Here is an 18,519-nt window from a genome sequence, read left to right on the forward strand (position 1 = left end):
TGTTTTGGGTTAGTTAAGGTGTTAATTGTTATGGTTTGGATTCCAGTATTGTTGTTTGGCCAATTTTTGAAATTTAACACGTGATCAATAAGTATTATTGTTGCTTGTTGCAGTTAAGTTGTTGTTATGGTATGAATTCCTTTATGTTTTTTCTATGTTGCTCTCCTGGAGAATCCTTTAGTCGTCAAAGTCAGTGACTATTGAAATTGATCTGGTCTTATGGACAACAAAAACATCTGATCCTTTATTCGTGCTTGTTTTGATATGGCGGATGCATATTTGATCGAACAAATTCATGGGTATTCGATAAGAAATGATATTGATCCAGATCCTCTATTCAGGGGTGGATTAATCAAGGCTTGCGAGTGTCTTGAGAAAGAATGCATCAGGAATATGACTAGGAAATATAGTGAAAGTAATTGCGAAGCTTGGGGAAAGTCATCATGCTGCAAAGATTCAATAATTTTCTTGTTATACATATAAATGATTATGTCTCTTCATTGAAACAGAGACGTTTATTGTGCAGTTTCATATAATTGAACTCGATCCACCTCTAATGAAACTATCCTAATTCGAATTACTTTCTCCATATCAGGCAACATAATCTCCTCATTTTTTTTATCCAATCTAATTATCTTTCGTAAAATGAAGTGTTGGAAGAAGCGCGTTCATGTTTATATGGATGGGTGTTTTGACCTGATGTATTATGGTCATGCAAATGCGATAAGACAGGTAAAAGAATTAGGAGGTGAGTTAACAATTGGAGTTGTTAGTGATGAAGATATTGTAGCTAATGAACCTTAAGAGTTTTTTTTTGCACTTTTTGCTTTTGATAACACTGGTCTTTCAGCCTTCAATATACTATTACTCAATTGATGCAGTACTACATGTGTTTTTGCTTTTGCTAAATTCTTTTGCTTCCTCAAGATCATTGGGATTGGTTTCAAGGCTAAAGCGGAACCTTATGGCTGTCTGTTATACATCAAAATTTGGACCAGAGAGATAGCTGAGCTTCACAAGACAGGCAGCAACCCAGTCTTTGTGGTATAGAGGGATGCCAGATTTCAGAACCTTCCACAATAATTTCTCATGTATGTATTTTGGATTAACTCAAATTCGTATAATTGTTTTCAATTTGTTTGGGATTGCAAAAATTCATTGTTGATTACTTGGTGTATATGATTTTTTGTTCTAACTTAGCTTAATAGGATTAGATTTTACTTCACAAATTTGAGTGTATTTGTTTGTTATCAATATTGAGTCTATGTGCTGTTTTGTGTATGTTACTGTATGCGACAGGCTAAAAAGCACGGAAAGCAGGCTGATATTTCTGAATTTCGAGCTCAGCTTGATGCATTGGGCTTAAAGATTATACAAGTGATGGTAGATGGAAATTGTTTCTTCAGGTTTGTGGTGAATTGAATAATGAAAATGGAATGAGGTGAAAAATATGACGTTTCCCTCCTAAATTTAGTGGGTGGGTCTAATAAAAATGGGTTAGGGTTGAATTATTAATTGGGTCAAAAATTTTAGTGGGTATCCTAGTTGGCAAGCCTATGTGGCGGAATTAGTGCCATGTGGCTTGCCAAATCACTTCTGGTAAGTCCTATGGGTAATTGTGGTCTCTTAGAATAACGGTAGGGGCATTTTTTATCCTAAAATGTAACGGAGGGTATAAGTGGTCTATATCTCATAGTTCAGGGGCAATTTTGACCCTTTTCCGTTTAATTTATTATACCCTCAATTAATTACTTTGAAAAAGATAGAACTTTTTGAAAATTCTAAATTTTTAATTCATCCACTAAATAATTAATAGGGATAAAATGGTAAACTTACTATGTCAATCATTATTCTCTTAAGGAAAAATTGTATGAAATAACAAACGATTAATTCAAATTAAATGTTATAGTCATAGTTTATTTTATTTGTAATTCGCAGCAAACATTCCATTTTTTTGCCATCTGATTCGGTATACAACTGTATAAAATGTATAAAATGTGTTTGTGTTTGTATAAAGCGAGAGAAAAATGTATATACAAATACAAATACATATATTTTCGTGCTATACACTTATAATTATATAAATATAAATCTTATTATACAAATTACAATGGATAAATGAATTTATACAAAACTGAACAATTTGTATAAAATTAGATGTATCTAGCGAATTATACAAATCAAAAGCTCCAGCGCAATTATGCAAATTATAACTATAACATACAAATATGATTTTTATATTTGCTATATGTAAAAATTGTTCTTTTCTTAATAGATATATCAATTTAAAAGTGGATAAATAATAAAGAATATAAGTAACGAATAAATACAAGTAGATAGAGGAAGTACTAATATCTAGGGAGAAAAATATCTATCATGTCGACTCACTATAAGCACAACCCACTCTCCTTGTCTCTCACATCCGCATGACAAAATAAGAATATAAAATGAACAAGTGCCATTTTTTTAATTCCAAAAATATTCAAACAACGCTTCATATTATTCCACATTCCACCATGTTATTGGCCAAATATCACATCGATAAACAAGACGCACTCAGAGTGTTTTTATTTATTTTTATTATTATTTAGAAAAGAGATAATGTTAGAAAGATTTTGGATAATATATGAATGCATTTTTTTAACTCAGATTCAATTGATATTTATGACATCTAATTTTAGATGTGTAAAATAGACACTTAAATTTATTCTATAAAATTGAATAAATAAACATACACATATATTTCTTTTTTGTCATATTTGTCATTTGTAAGCTCATTGATCTCAATTTAATGATATATTTTTATAATATCTTTTTTTTCATAATTATTAAAACAAAAGTAAAAATTAATTTTATTTTAATTTCTAAAATAATAATATTTTGAACAAATTATTTTAAATAACTATGAAAAGTAAATAGGTCGGAGGGAGTACAACATATTTTTTTATTTATCTCTCAAGTATACAACAAATTTATTATTTTATCTGTCAAGTATATAAGGTATTTTTTTTTGAAATTTTATTTCTCAAGTAGTTCTTATATTCACTTTTACTTGTCCATTATACTAAAATCATGTTAATTCGTCAACTTTAATATATCAAAAGTGAAAAAAAACCATGTTTACTCTCAACATTAACTAGAAATTTTCTATGATTTTTAAAGTCTATTTTAATGGACTTATATAATTTATGGCTTATAAATCAAAAGTCATAAATTTAAAGTTTTAATTTATGACTTGTTTTTATTATTTTAATTTAAAATATTTGTTTATTCTACCTAAATATTGAAAATCGATTAAAAACTATATTGACTTGAAAAACATAATATAAGTCAATTCAAATAAGCTCTTAAAATGCTGATGATCATAGATATTAGAACAAACTATGTACTTTATTTATTTTTAAAAGATATAATTTATTATGAACAAGTAATACTGAACAAACGAGGAAGTAACTAATAATTGATATATACTCTTATATACAAATGTTTGTAGTTATCAAAATGTGTTTGTTATTGTGTAAAAATTTTGTAGGTCCTATCTAGTCATATATTATATTAAATATAAAATTTATTTTAATTTTTGGAATATTAATTTTTTAAATAAATTTATTTTTGACGTAAAATACAATCATTAATTTCTTTTTAAATATTAAAATTATCCTCAAACTTTTATTTATATTCTATATAAAAAAAAGTTTCATTTATCACTTTAGATTTGTTTAATTTGATTCGTAAAATAGAAAGTTCAAATAGTATAGACTATAGAGTAAGAAAGACACTTGTCATCTCCAATAATAAACCTTGACCAGGCGAAGAAATAGGAAGCAACCACGCTTACTCTTTTGCTCCTTGCCAAACTCGTACCTGCCAAAACGGGTAAACTTATTTTCTCTCTTCTCCCATTTCTACATCTTTTTTTTCCTTGAATTTTCACATTTTATTATCTCATGTCCTTGAAAACTGGCAATGAAAAATCTTCACTTTTTTCTTGATTTTGTTGATGTTTCTCAATTACAAATATCGTACTAGTGATCTGAACTTGCTTTTTTTCTTTTTTCTTTTCGAAATGATTTATCAAAATGAGATAGGACTAGTTTGAAGTGTAGTTGATTGATTAATTGATTTCATGATGTTTTTGGGACTTGAAATGATCTCGAAGAAGGTTATAGATCCATGATTTGTTTTGTTTATGAACTCTATGATTCTGTATAGTGGAAGGTACTCGATGAATGAGTTCGATACTTAATTAGACAATTGAATGAAGTTTTGATCTGGGTATAAAGTTTTAGATCCAAATATGTTGATGTTGAATGAAATTATGAGCTTGAAGAAAGTTAATAGATCCACGCTGTTGACTGTTTTCAGTTTCTTTTATTTTGTGGAATTTACTTGAATAGTTGACTCTGGATGAGTAGTTGATACTTGAATGAAGTTTATCTAAGCTTCTGGGTGTTGTATTTTGGATCCAATCTTCATAAACAGTAAGTGTTTTGCATTTGAATGAATTTTTGGACTTGAAATGAGTTTGAAGCAAAGATGGATCTAGGGTGTAACGAGGGGTTCACCCGTATCCCCTACACAATTAGGTATTTTAAAAAAAATATTTATGTGTGTATATAGATTTTAGATCTCCGACATAAGATTAAACATTGGCTAAGTGGTTGAGGAATTCAAAATTTACCTTGAAGTTCAGTTTAAAGCTCATACAATACATTTTTATTTTTCGAACCCCCTTAGTCAAAATCATGGATCCATCACGGGTTTGAAGAAGGTTAATTGGTGCTAATTTTTTTAAATCTGAATGTGTACCAAAGGTCCTGGACTGAATCAGACCATTAAATATTCATCTAGTTGTATTTCATTTTCTCCATCATTGAGGTATTAGAATCTGGTGTTTAACCGAGACCTGCCTGATCATGATATTTCAGTTTTTCTGAGCTGTAATGAGCAAGATCTTAAATGTTGTATCTTTCTTTACTGTCCTAATGCCCTTAAGTGATCATCTTCAAGTTGGCAGTGAAGACTATATGTTTCAGCTTGTGCGTAATCACCAATGTTGTGGCATTTTGTTAGGATATATGAATGATTAAATTCTTTGGAGGTGGTATACAATATTTGTTTATTGGTGAACATTCTAATATTATTCTTCGACTTCACCGAAATATAAAAATTGATTCCCATGGTCAACTTCTACTGTTATTTCTTAGTGTCTTACTACTGAACTTTTGGATCAGATTTTCCTTGTCATAACCATGGGATCTTACCTGAACTTCAAGAACTTTGCTGACACATCACAACCAGAGAGCAGTGGGAATAATAGTAATTTTTCATTGGCCCGACAATCTTCCATATACTCGTTTACCTTTGATGAGCTGCAAAGTGCATGTGGACTTGGAAAAGATTTTGGATCGATGAATATGGATGACCTCTTGAAGAACATTGAAGAGTCTCAAGCGTTTCCATCTTCTGCTGCTGCAGGGGGTAATTTGCAGAGACAGGGTTCTTTGACACTGCCTAGGACACTTAGTCAGAGAACTGTAGATGAAGTATGGAAAGACTTTCAGAAAGAGAGTGTTATTGCTAATGATGCAAGTGGGACTGGAGGATCAAACTTTGGGCAGAGGGAATCTACTTTGGGAGAAATGACATTAGAAGAGTTTTTGGNTATCGATTCTTCACAAAATTTGAGTTACAAACTCTAAACTACAAATGGTTTATGTAAAACAGACCTAAATTAGAACAAATAACATACATTTCAACAAACCCATTTGTTATTCTTTAAGATTACTTAGAAGCCCTTACATGGAATTTCTGATTTTGGAAAATAGTACATGTATAATCAAATAGAGACAATGAGGACTTAGAAATCACCTTAAAAGTAGTACACCTTTATCTGCAGAAGCTTAATTTTGAAGAAGACTACTTTTGGAGAAGAAGACCACTGAAGATGAACACTTCACACTGGAGAAGAAGACCACTGTAGCTTATCACTAAACTGATTTCTTCACCGAAGCTCAAAATTTATTGTCGACGACGAAGGAGTCACCGAAGTTCTGAAATTTTAGGGCTTTGATTTGATTAATGGAGAAGAAGACCACGCACTCGTCACATTGATTTTGGTTTATTGGAGAAGTGGAATGGGTATTTGGAATATAATGTATTTTGTTCACTAAAATAAAAAAGGTGCCGGTCAATGAAATTAGTGGAGGGAAATAATTTTTTACACATCAAATTCGCGGGTTGGGCAATTTTATTTACTTTTCACTTAAACAAATCGTTGCCACAGGTGTTATTTTGCCACAGTTAATAAGTATGTGGCCATAGATAATCTATAGCGGCGATTATTTAAATGATGCCACGGTTTATATTAAGAATTACTCTATTTGTTCGAAGGATATGTGGCAACGGTTATAACTGTGGCAACACATACTCTATTGCCACGGTTGTAAAATTGTTGCCGAATAAGCGTTGCATTAGGTCAAATTTCTAGTAGTGTGGAATTAGGATACTTCAGGAGTTACTAACTGAAGCGTTTAGGGTAGTTCATGTATTTGTTGTTGATGATAATGAAGAAATTGCTTTTGCCCCTAACATTATCAATCATAGTGAAACCTATCATGTTCAGTGTGAGTATGGGACTGACGCCGAGTCAGAAAGTGATGATGGTTTGGTTGATCCTACTTCAGATGGTGAGTATGACTTTGATGAATTAGAGCCCATTAAGATGCAAAAAAACAAGAAAGTCAATGCTAATCTAAGTCATTATAAAGACCTGTTTCTTAATATGACCTTTAAGAACTTAGATGATGCTAGGAAAACTTGTAATTTATATGCCCTGGTGATTAAAAAACCTTTGAAAGTTGCAAAAAGTGACCGAAAAAAATTAAGATACAGATGCATAGAGGGCTGTCCATTTGCAATTCTTGTTTCACTTGATGGTAAAGGTCCAGGATATAAACTTAAGACTTTTAAGCAAGAACACAACTGTGAAGAGGCATTACACAATCCTAGAGCTACCACAAACACTTTATCCCATTATTTCAAAAGCAAAGTTCAGAATAATCCCAAGTATGCGCTGAAGGATATGAAACAAGACTTGATGGATAATTTCAACTTAAATACTAATGATTCAAAGTTGAAAAGGGCCAAGAGAATGGCCCTTCAAAAAATGGAAGGCAGTTTTTTGGATGAGTACAACAGATTGGAGGCGTATGCAAATGAGATTAGAATGACTAATCCCGATAGTGATGTGGTGATCAACTTATCAAAGGATGCAATGGTACAAGGAAAAAGAAAATTTCTCAGAATGTACATATGTTTTAATGCAATGAAGGTTGGATAGAAAGAAGGATTAAGACCATTCATAGGACTTGATGGGACCTTTTTAAAGGGCCAATGCAAGGGGCAATTACTGGTGGCTATGGCACAAGACTGCGATAAATCTTTCTATCCATTGGTGTGAGCTGTAGTGGATAAGGAGACCACTATGACATGGACATGGTTCTTACAGTTGTTGGAGAAGTCATTGGATCTGAAGAATGGTGATAGCACCACATTTATGTCTGACATGCAGAAGGTAAGTAGTAATTTGTGTTTATGTATCCTAATAATATACAGTTTTTTATAAGTACTAATTGGTTTGACATGTACCAGGATTACTGAATGCAGTGGAAAATGTCCTTCCATTATCAAACCATAGGTACTATTAAAATGCTTTTAAGTGGTATCTTGGTTTTGCTAACTAACATGAACTTCTAATTATTTATAGATATTGTGTAAGACATGTTGAGGCCAATTAGATGAAGAGATTTAGGAACGGAGAGATGAAGAAACTTATGTGGTGGACTGCTTGGTGTACTTATGAATAAGATTTTAAGGACCAATTGAATGCTCTTGGTGCATTATCAAAGGAAGCTGCTAAAGATTTGGTCAAGTTTCCACCAAAAAAATGGTGCAGAACATATTTTGATACTGTGTGCAAAAATCAGATGATAGATAATAATTTCACTGAATCCTTCAACTCTTGGATCTTGGTACCTAGAGGCAAGCCTATCTTGAAGATGCTTGAAGAGATTAGAGTCCAAATAATGAACAGGTTGAGAAAGAAGGAAAAAGAGGCAGAAACATGGAACATTCATTACAAACACAGTCCTAAGTGTATGGAATTGTTCATTGCCTACAGTAAGATTGCCAACTTATGCAAGCTTGAGTTTAATGGGGACCTTGGGTTTGAAGTGTCTGAGGGTGAAGATAGGCACATAGTGAATATTGTGGAGAAGAAGTGCAGTTGCAGGTAAATATATTAATTGAGACTATTATGTAACTGTGATTATGTAATATTCACACGAACTAATTATTGCTTTTCATTTTAGGTCTTGGCAGTAGACTGGCATCCCATGCCCTCATGTCATCAAGGCATTGCGCTACAAAAATATTGAGCCTCGAGATGAAATAAGTTGGTGGTACACTAAAAAAGCCTATCTTAAAACATACGAGACCAAGTTGTTGCCTATGAGAGGTGAACAATTCTGGCAAGTATTGACAGAACATGCCATGGACCCACCTGATCTTGTGAAAACTGTTGGAAGGCCAAAATTTAAAAGAGATAGAGAAAAAAAATGCAGCAATCAAAAGAGCTGGAGAGTGGTCTCACTCAAGAAAAGGAACTAAGATGACATGTAGCAAGTGTGGTTCACTAGCTCACAATGCAAGGTAACAATTTTTTAATTTAAAAGTTAGCTATATAATGTTCATATGAACTAATTTAATGACTTATTTAAAAATATTTTAGGCTAGTGAGGAAGGCAACATTTCAAGTCTTAAGAGGAAGAGGGGCAGGACTGAAGAAGTAGAACAAGATGAAGAAGTTTTTGATGTCAATAGTTCAGCCCCTCAACTAACTCAAGAAGGATTTGAAAGTGACATATATGCACCAAGACAGAGACAATATGAACCTTTTGGTCCTACAAGAGAACTTGAAAGTGATCCTGTTTTAAGGTCTCGTATAATTTTTGAAGAGTTAACAAGGCTTAAGATGAGGCAGAACCAACAAACAAGATCTGCCAATAGAGTGATCACTTTCAGAGGTGATCATAGAGGAGTGAGTGAGCCTACAGATTTGCCTTACTCACCCACTAAAGTCACATGGAAAGGAAAGAAGCTATGACTAGTAATCAGTTGGACAAGGCAAGGGAGAAGAAGGTGGGGAAGTTGAAGACCAAGATAGTAAATGGAAGATCCCAAATTTAGACTCTTGGTAGTTGGAAGTATTATGTATGTGCCAACTTCTGTTATTTTTTTTAAGATACTGAAATGTTGGTTTTTGTATGATATGGCAAATGCAAACAATGGCATTACTATTTTTATTTTGTTTTTGTGTTATGGATGCAAACAATACACAATTGTTTATGTTTTATTTCGAACTGAAGCTTTGTTTTGAATGAATATTTGTTTGGCCCGTTTTTGTTTCAGGTTCTTGGTCTGTTTTGGGTTAGTTAAGGTGTTAATTGTTATGGTTTGGATTCCAGTATTGTTGTTTGGCCAATTTTTGAAATTTAACACGTGATCAACAAGTATTATTGTTGCTTGTTGCAGTTAAGTTGTTGTTATAGTATGAATTCCTTTATGTTTTTTCTGTGTTGCTCTCCTGGAGAATCATTTAGTCGTCAAAGTCGGTGACTATTGAAATTTATCTGGTCTTATGGACAACAAAAACATCTTATCACTTTATTCGTGCTTGTTTTGATATGGCGGATGCATATTTGATCGAACAAATTCATAAGAAATGATATTGATCCAGATCCTCTATTCAGGGGTGGATTAATCAAGGCTTGCAAGTGTCTTGAGAAAGATTGCATCAGGAATATGACTAGGAAATACAGTGAAAGTAACTACAAAGCTTGGGGAAAGTCATCATGCTGCAAAGATTCAATAATTTTCTTGTTATACTTATAGATGATTATGTCTCTTCATTGAAACAGAGACGTCTATTGTGCAGTTTCATATAATTGAACTCGATCCACCTCTAATGAAACTATCCTAATTCAAATTACTTTCTCCATATCAGGCAACATAATCTCCTCATTTTTTTACCCAATCTAATTATCTTTCGTAAAATGAAGTGTTGGAAGAAGCACGTTCATGTTTATATGGATGGGTGTTTTGACCTGATGTATTATGGTCATGCAAATGCGATAAGACAGGTAAAAGAATTAGGAGGCGAGTTAACAATTGAAGTTGTTAGTGACGAAGATATTGTAGCTAATGAACCTTAAGAGTTTTTTTTGTGCTTTTTGCTTTTGATAACACTGGTCTTTCGGCCTTTAATATACTATTACTCAATTAATGCAGTACCACAGGTGTTTTTGCTTTTGCTAAATTCTTTTGCTTCCTCAAGATCATTGGGATTGGTTTCAAGGCTAAAGCGGAACCTCATGGTTGTCTGTTATACATCAAAATTTGGACCAGAGAGATAGCTGAGCTTCATAAGACAGGCAGCAACCCAGTCTTTGTGGTATAGAGGGATGTCAGATTTCAGAACCTTCCGCAGTAATTTCTCATGTATGTATTTTGGATTAACTCAAATTCGTATAATTGTTTTCAATTTGTTTGGGATTGCAAAAATTCATTGTTGATTACTTGGTGTATATGATTTTTCGTTCTAACTTAGCTTAATAGGATTAGATTTTACTTCACAAATTTGAGTGTATTTGTTTGTTATCAATATTGAGTCTATGTGCTGTTTTGTGTATGTAATTGTATGCGACAGGCTAAACAGCACGGAAAGCAAGCTGATATTTCTGAATTTCGAGCTCAGCTTGATGCATTAGGCTTAAAGATTATACAAGTGACAGTAGATGGAAATTGTTTCTTCAGGTTTGTGGTGAATTGAATAATGAAAATGGAATGAGGTGAAAAATATGACGTTTCCCTCCTAAATTTAGTGGGTGGGTCTAATAAAAATAGGTTAGGGTTGAATTATTAATTGGGTCAAAAAATTTAGTGGGTATCCTAGTTGGCAAGCCTATGTGGCGGAATTAGTGCCATGTGGCTTGCCAAATCACTTCTGTTAAGTCCCAAGGGTAATTGTGGTCTCTTAGAATACGGTAGGGGCATTTTTTATCCTAAAATGTAACGGAGGGTATAAGTGGTCTATATCTCATAGTTCAGGGGCAATTTTGACCCTTTTCCATTTAATTTATTATACCCTCAATTAATTACTTTGAAAAAGATAGAACTTTTTGAAAATTCTAAATTTTTAATTCATCCACTAAATAATTAATAGGGATAAAATAGTAAACTTATTATGTCAATCATTATTCTCTTAAGGAAAAATTGTATGAAATAACAAACGATTAATTCAAATTAAATGTTATAGTCATAGTTTATTTTATTTGTAATTCGCAGCAAACATTCCATTTTTTTGCCATCTGATTCGGTATACAACTGTATAAAATGTATAAAATGTGTTTGTGTTTGTATAAAGCGAGAGAAAAATGTATATACAAATACAAATACATATATTTTCGTGCTATACACTTATAATTATATAAATATAAATCTTATTATACAAATTACAATGGATAAATGAATTTATACAAAACTGAACAATTTGTATAAAATTAGATGTATCTAGCGAATTATACAAATCAAAAGCTCCAGCGCAATTATGCAAATTATAACTATAACATACAAATATGATTTTTATATTTGCTATATGTAAAAATTGTTCTTTTCTTAATAGATATATCAATTTAAAAGTGGATAAATAATAAAGAATATAAGTAACGAATAAATACAAGTAGATAGAGGAAGTACTAATATCTAGGGAGAAAAATATCTATCATGTCGACTCACTATAAGCACAACCCACTCTCCTTGTCTCTCACATCCGCATGACAAAATAAGAATATAAAATGAACAAGTGCCATTTTTTTAATTCCAAAAATATTCAAACAACGCTTCATATTATTCCACATTCCACCATGTTATTGGCCAAATATCACATCGATAAACAAGACGCACTCAGAGTATTTTTATTTATTTTTATTATTATTTAGAAAAGAGATAATGTTAGAAAGATTTTGGATAATATATGAATGTATTTTTTTAACTCAGATTCAATTGATATTTACGATATCTAATTTTAGATGTGTAAAATAGACACTTAAATTTATACTATAAAATTGAATAAGTAAACATATACATCTATTTCTTTTTGTCATATTTGTCATTTGTAAGCTCATTGATCTCAATTTAATGATATATTTTTATAATATCTTTTTTTTCATAATTATTAAAACAAAAGTAAAAATTAATTGTATTTTAATTTATAAAATAATAATATTTTGAACAAATTATTTTAAATAACTATGAAAAGTAAATAGGTCGGAGGGAGTACAACATATTTTTTTATTTTATCTCTCAAGTATACAACAAATTTATTATTTTATTTGTCAAGTATATAAGGTATTTTTTTAAAAATTTTATTTCTCAAGTAGTTCTTATATTCACTTTTACTTGTCCATTATACTAAAATCATGTTAATTCGTCAACTTTAATATATCAAAAGTGAAAAAAAACCATGTTTACTCTCAACATTAACTAGAAATTTTCTATGATTTTTAAAGTCTATTTTAATGGACTTATATAATTTATGGCTTATAAATCAAAAGTCATAAATTTAAAGTTTTAATTTATGACTTGTTTTTATTATTTTAATTTAAAATATTTGTTTATTCTACCTAAATATTGAAAATCGATTAAAAACTATATTGACTTGAAAAACATAATATAAGTCAATTCAAATAAGCTCTTAAAATGCTGATGATCATAGATATTAGAACAAACTATGTACTTTATTTATTTTTAAAAGATATAATTTATTATGAACAAGTAATACTGAACAAACGAGGAAGTAACTAATAATTGATATATACTCTTATATACAAATGTTTGTAGTTATCAAAATGTGTTTGTTATTGTGTAAAAATTTTGTAGGTCCTATCTAGTCATATATTATATTAAATATAAAATTTATTTTAATTTTTGGAATATTAATTTTTTAAATAAATTTATTTTTGACGTAAAATACAATCATTAATTTCTTTTTAAATATTAAAATTATCCTCAAACTTTTATTTATATTCTATATAAAAAAAAGTTTCATTTATTACTTTAGATTTGTTTAATTTGATTCGTAAAATAGAAAGTTCAAATAGTATAGACTATAGAGTAAGAAAGACACTTGTCATCTCCAATAATAAACCTTGACCAGGCGAAGAAATAGGAAGCAACCACGCTTACTCTTTTGCTCCTTGCCAAACTCGTACCTGCCAAAACGGGTAAACTTATTTTCTCTCTTCTCCCATTTCTACATCTTTTTTTTCCTTGAATTTTCACATTTTATTATCTCATGTCCTTGAAAACTGGCAATGAAAAATCTTCACTTTTTTCTTGATTTTGTTGATGTTTCTCAATTACAAATATCGTACTAGTGATCTGAACTTGCTTTTTTTCTTTTTTCTTTTCGAAATGATTTATCAAAATGAGATAGGACTAGTTTGAAGTGTAGTTGATTGATTAATTGATTTCATGATGTTTTTGGGACTTGAAATGATCTCGAAGAAGGTTATAGATCCATGATTTGTTTTGTTTATGAACTCTATGATTCTGTATAGTGGAAGGTACTCGATGAATGAGTTCGATACTTAATTAGACAATTGAATGAAGTTTTGATCTGGGTATAAAGTTTTAGATCCAAATATGTTGATGTTGAATGAAATTATGAGCTTGAAGAAAGTTAATAGATCCACGCTGTTGACTGTTTTCAGTTTCTTTTATTTTGTGGAATTTACTTGAATAGTTGACTCTGGATGAGTAGTTGATACTTGAATGAAGTTTATCTAAGCTTCTGGGTGTTGTATTTTGGATCCAATCTTCATAAACAGTAAGTGTTTTGCATTTGAATGAATTTTTGGACTTGAAATGAGTTTGAAGCAAAGATGGATCTAGGGTGTAACGAGGGGTTCACCCGTATCCCCTACACAATTAGGTATTTTAAAAAAAATATTTATGTGTGTATATAGATTTTAGATCTCCGACATAAGATTAAACATTGGCTAAGTGGTTGAGGAATTCAAAATTTACCTTGAAGTTCAGTTTAAAGCTCATACAATACATTTTTATTTTTCGAACCCCCTTAGTCAAAATCATGGATCCATCACGGGTTTGAAGAAGGTTAATTGGTGCTAATTTTTTTAAATCTGAATGTGTACCAAAGGTCCTGGACTGAATCAGACCATTAAATATTCATCTAGTTGTATTTCATTTTCTCCATCATTGAGGTATTATAATCTGGTGTTTAACCGAGACCTGCCTGATCATGATATTTCAGTTTTTCTGAGCTGTAATGAGCAAGATCTTAAATGTTGTATCTTTCTTTACTGTCCTAATGCCCTTAAGTGATCATCTTCAAGTTGGCAGTGAAGACTATATGTTTCAGCTTGTGCGTAATCACCAATGTTGTGGCATTTTGTTAGGATATATGAATGATTAAATTCTTTGGAGGTGGTATACAATATTTGTTTATTGGTGAACATTCTAATATTATTCTTCGACTTCACCGAAATATAAAAATTGATTCCCATGGTCAACTTCTACTGTTATTTCTTAGTGTCTTACTACTGAACTTTTGGATCAGATTTTCCTTGTCATAACCATGGGATCTTACCTGAACTTCAAGAACTTTGCTGACACATCACAACCAGAGAGCAGTGGGAATAATAGTAATTTTTCATTGGCCCGACAATCTTCCATATACTCGTTTACCTTTGATGAGCTGCAAAGTGCATGTGGACTTGGAAAAGATTTTGGATCGATGAATATGGATGACCTCTTGAAGAACATTGAAGAGTCTCAAGCGTTTCCATCTTCTGCTGCTGCAGGGGGTAATTTGCAGAGACAGGGTTCTTTGACACTGCCTAGGACACTTAGTCAGAGAACTGTAGATGAAGTATGGAAAGACTTTCAGAAAGAGAGTGTTATTGCTAATGATGCAAGTGGGACTGGAGGATCAAACTTTGGGCAGAGGGAATCTACTTTGGGAGAAATGACATTAGAAGAGTTTTTGGTTAGAGCAGGGGCGGTGCGAGAAGATATGCAACCGGCTGGATACTCAAATGATGTTACATTCACTGGTGGTTTCACTCAACCTAGTAGTAGTGTGACCATAGCATTTCAACAAGCAACCCAAAACCCTGGACATCAAATTGCAGGGAATAACATATTCAATGTGGTCAGTACAACTACGTCTTCAACACAGCAGCCTCTTTTTCCCAAACAAACAACTGTGGAATTTGCATCACCCTTGCAATTAGGAGGGAGCCCAGGGACAAGGCCTCCCATGTCTAATCCGTCTGCAAATACTAGTAGTGTCATGCAGGGTGGTGTTATGACCATGCCAGTAAAAGGAGTATCCCCTGGAAATATTGATACATCTTCTCTTTCACCTTCACCTTATGCATGTGGTGAAGGTGGAAGAGGAAGGAGATCATGCACCTCTTTTGAAAAAGTTGTTGAGAGAAGGCGTAAGAGGATGATAAAGAACAGGGAGTCTGCGGCCAGATCAAGGGATCGGAAACAGGTGAATTCATATTTTGAAGTTTGGTTTATGAGTTAATTCTTTTGTTTCTGATTCTTAAGGCCTGTGCCCTTTTTTTCTGGTTTCTTTTGTTTTTTAAAATCTACCACTCTGGTCAACAAATTACTCATTCAACTGAGTGACACAGAAATGAATTAGCAGTTGGCAGAGTTTCTCACACCTCCTTTTCTCCTTACTTTAGACCTTGGAATGCATCTCTTTCAATAATTTGCCCACGAAAATGAATAAGAGAAAGAAATTTATAGGGTGGGGCCCATGGATCTATAGATTACCTGGTAAAGCAAAGTAATTATCAAGTTACCAGGGAGACTCTTGGAGAAGTGTATGTGCTGTTAGCTACAACTTTAAGTTTAAACCTTGAGCATGATTGGGGAGGGGGGGATTCGAGAGAGTGCGAGGAAGATTTTAACAAGCTGGGATGCTCCAGGTTGGTTTGACTATCAATTTAGTGTAAGGTATGAAATGATAATGCCATTAATGGACTTCTTCATTTGTCTGGGATATGTCAGGCATATACTTTAGAGTTGGAAGCTGAAGTGGTAAAGCTTAAAGAAATTAAGCAAGAGTTGCAGAAGAAACAGGTATGATAACCATGTTTGAGAATTACTGGATTAGTTTAATGTCCTTGATAAGTGTTATGATTGTGTAACCACGGGTTTTGAATGCTTCATGCAGGCTGAGTTTATCGAGAAGCAGAAAAAACAGGTATAGACTTCTTTCGTGCTGTCAATATCTTGTATGAATTATGATCTACTTAATCATGGGACTAGATGCAGGGATATTGTAAATTAAACAATCTAAGCAATAGAATTAGCAAATGAAATAAGGGCAGAAAGTAGATAATTTACTAATAGCAAAATGATTAAAGCTTCAAATGGTTGTTCCATCAATCGCCTAAGTGAATGGAGTAGCTGTACAACTTTTCTATAGAAGTCATCAGCTGTTAAGATGTGATAACTTCGCGAAGGAGACTGTCTGTGTAAGTGATTTGTTATGCCAAGTTGTTTGACTATAGGTCAAATGATGTTTTCATAACTAAATTTGGTGGTTCACTAGTCTGTTTTGTCCAATTGCAGTTATTGGAAAAGATGAATGTGCCATGGGAAAATAAACTAATATGCTTGAGAAGGACAGTGACGGGACCTTGGTAGTCAGTAGAAGAGCAAATTCCCGAGTAAACGCTTGGAGAATTGGTAGACAGGAGTTTGAAGTGAAATATCTTTTTTCTTTGTCTTTTTTGTTTCAACAAACAAGTTCGGAGCCTGCTCCTCTACCCTCCTCCCAGCCTGTGTATTGAAATATGTTCTAATTCACATCTGTTCGTCACATGATAGATAACTTTATGTATAGTACAGGACAGGTGCTGTGTACCTGTACATTATGTAAACAATATTCTTGCATAAAGTTTCCTCATGTGCTTTTTTGTTTGTTTCACCATATGATTTTTTGGGGCAAGTAGGTTTGTCTCTTCTGTGTCAAGCTTTTGTTTATATAATCACATGAACCAAATATCTGAAAGTAACTTTCTTACATAAACAGCCCCTTAAAGTTGCCATGATCATTCATTTTGGCACTTCAACTAATGTTGGTTCCTACTAGACGCCAGAATGTATAAAAATAATGTTAACAGAGTGTTAGTAGTGCTTGCATTAGTAATGCTTGTATTAGTTATGCTTGCATTAGTTATACATAGAATATTTTTTATGCATTGTTTGATTGATGTATTTAAAAAATACAAGTCTTATGTTTCCCTTATTTCTAATATTCCCTTCAATTTCTAAAGACCTCTAAAATCCCCTATTTCTCTCCTAATTCTAAATTATTTTATAATGTATCCGAGCTATATATTGTGTATCCGGTTTATTTTATAATGTATTCGAGCTAGTTTTTAATGTATCCGAGCTACATATTACGTATTCGGCTTGTTTTACTTTTTCAAGGATTAATGTAATTATAAACTAAATAGGGATAGATTGTAATTTCATATTAAAACTGTGATTCCTAAAATTTATACTTAAAAAAATATGTATTGTATAGAAATATTTATTTACAAAAGTATCCTCCATAATTATGGATGAAAAAATGTAAAAGTGTTTTTGAGGGGTGATTGAGTTTTTAACCATGCTAAAGCATGTATTAAATTTATTTGCATTACTAATACTTAGAAATCCATGGTATTAGTAATACATTCCTCAATACACAATAGAATGTATCACTAATGCTTAGGGTTGTGTATCGGTCGGTTCGGTTCGGTTTTAAGTATTATCAGTTCGGTTTTTAAATACGCTTAACTGATAACCAAACCAATAAGATATTTGTTATTGGTTTCTGGTTTATCGGTTTTGGTCTTTAACGGTTCGGTTTTCTGTTTAACCAATAAGAAATGATTTCAAAACAAATACATGACGTGTCCAACAATTTAACGCAAAATAAAAAAAGAGGAAAATCTAATTACTCATTTAGTGCAAAAATTCTGCTTAGTGTAGTAAAAGTATAGAAAATACTCACAATTCACAACCCTAGTCGTTTCCTAACCTTTGCCGTCGTCATTCTTAGTTCTTTAGGTTTTTGACGTTGTGAACGTAAAGACTAAAGTAATACTAAAACCTAAAGGGTAAATGCAGAGAGTAGAGTTAATTAGTAATGTTAATTGTGTAGGGTCCTTATAGTTGTAGGCTAATATAGTGATTATATTAATATTTTTTGTTTGATATTTGTGTATGACTAAAAATTAAAATAGTAAATTATTATATTCTTAATGGGTTATCGATTAACCCAATATAAAAAATCAATACCGAATCAATAATCGGATATTTTTTTTATTATAAAACCATTAAATAATCGTTAACCCAATAACA

The 18,519-nt window shown here is 32.0% G+C and overlaps 1 protein-coding gene across 4 annotated transcripts; it reads left to right on the plus strand.

Annotated features, from left to right (window-relative positions):
* The first annotated feature begins 3,742 nt into the window (after positions 1-3,742).
* On the plus strand, positions 3,743-17,095 carry LOC125843861 (ABSCISIC ACID-INSENSITIVE 5-like protein 7). 4 transcript variants are annotated; one of them, XM_049523082.1, is made up of 5 exons: positions 3,743-3,876; positions 14,702-15,643; positions 16,171-16,242; positions 16,337-16,366; positions 16,738-17,095. In XM_049523082.1, exons 2-5 carry the CDS (start codon positions 14,720-14,722, stop codon positions 16,810-16,812), a joined length of 1,101 nt encoding a protein of 366 aa, XP_049379039.1. In that variant the 5' UTR covers positions 3,743-3,876; positions 14,702-14,719; the 3' UTR covers positions 16,813-17,095. The 4 variants fall into 4 exon arrangements, with proteins under 4 accessions (XP_049379039.1, XP_049379038.1, XP_049379036.1 ...); XM_049523081.1 differs by lacking the exon at positions 3,743-3,876 and adding an exon at positions 13,210-13,343; XM_049523079.1 differs by lacking the exon at positions 3,743-3,876 and having other exon boundaries at positions 13,342-15,643.
* Positions 17,096-18,519: the final 1,424 nt, after the last annotated feature.

The sequence above is a fragment of the Solanum stenotomum genome, chromosome 11 (assembly GCF_019186545.1).
Source record: "Solanum stenotomum isolate F172 chromosome 11, ASM1918654v1, whole genome shotgun sequence".
Lineage (NCBI taxonomy): Eukaryota > Viridiplantae > Streptophyta > Magnoliopsida > Solanales > Solanaceae > Solanum > Solanum stenotomum.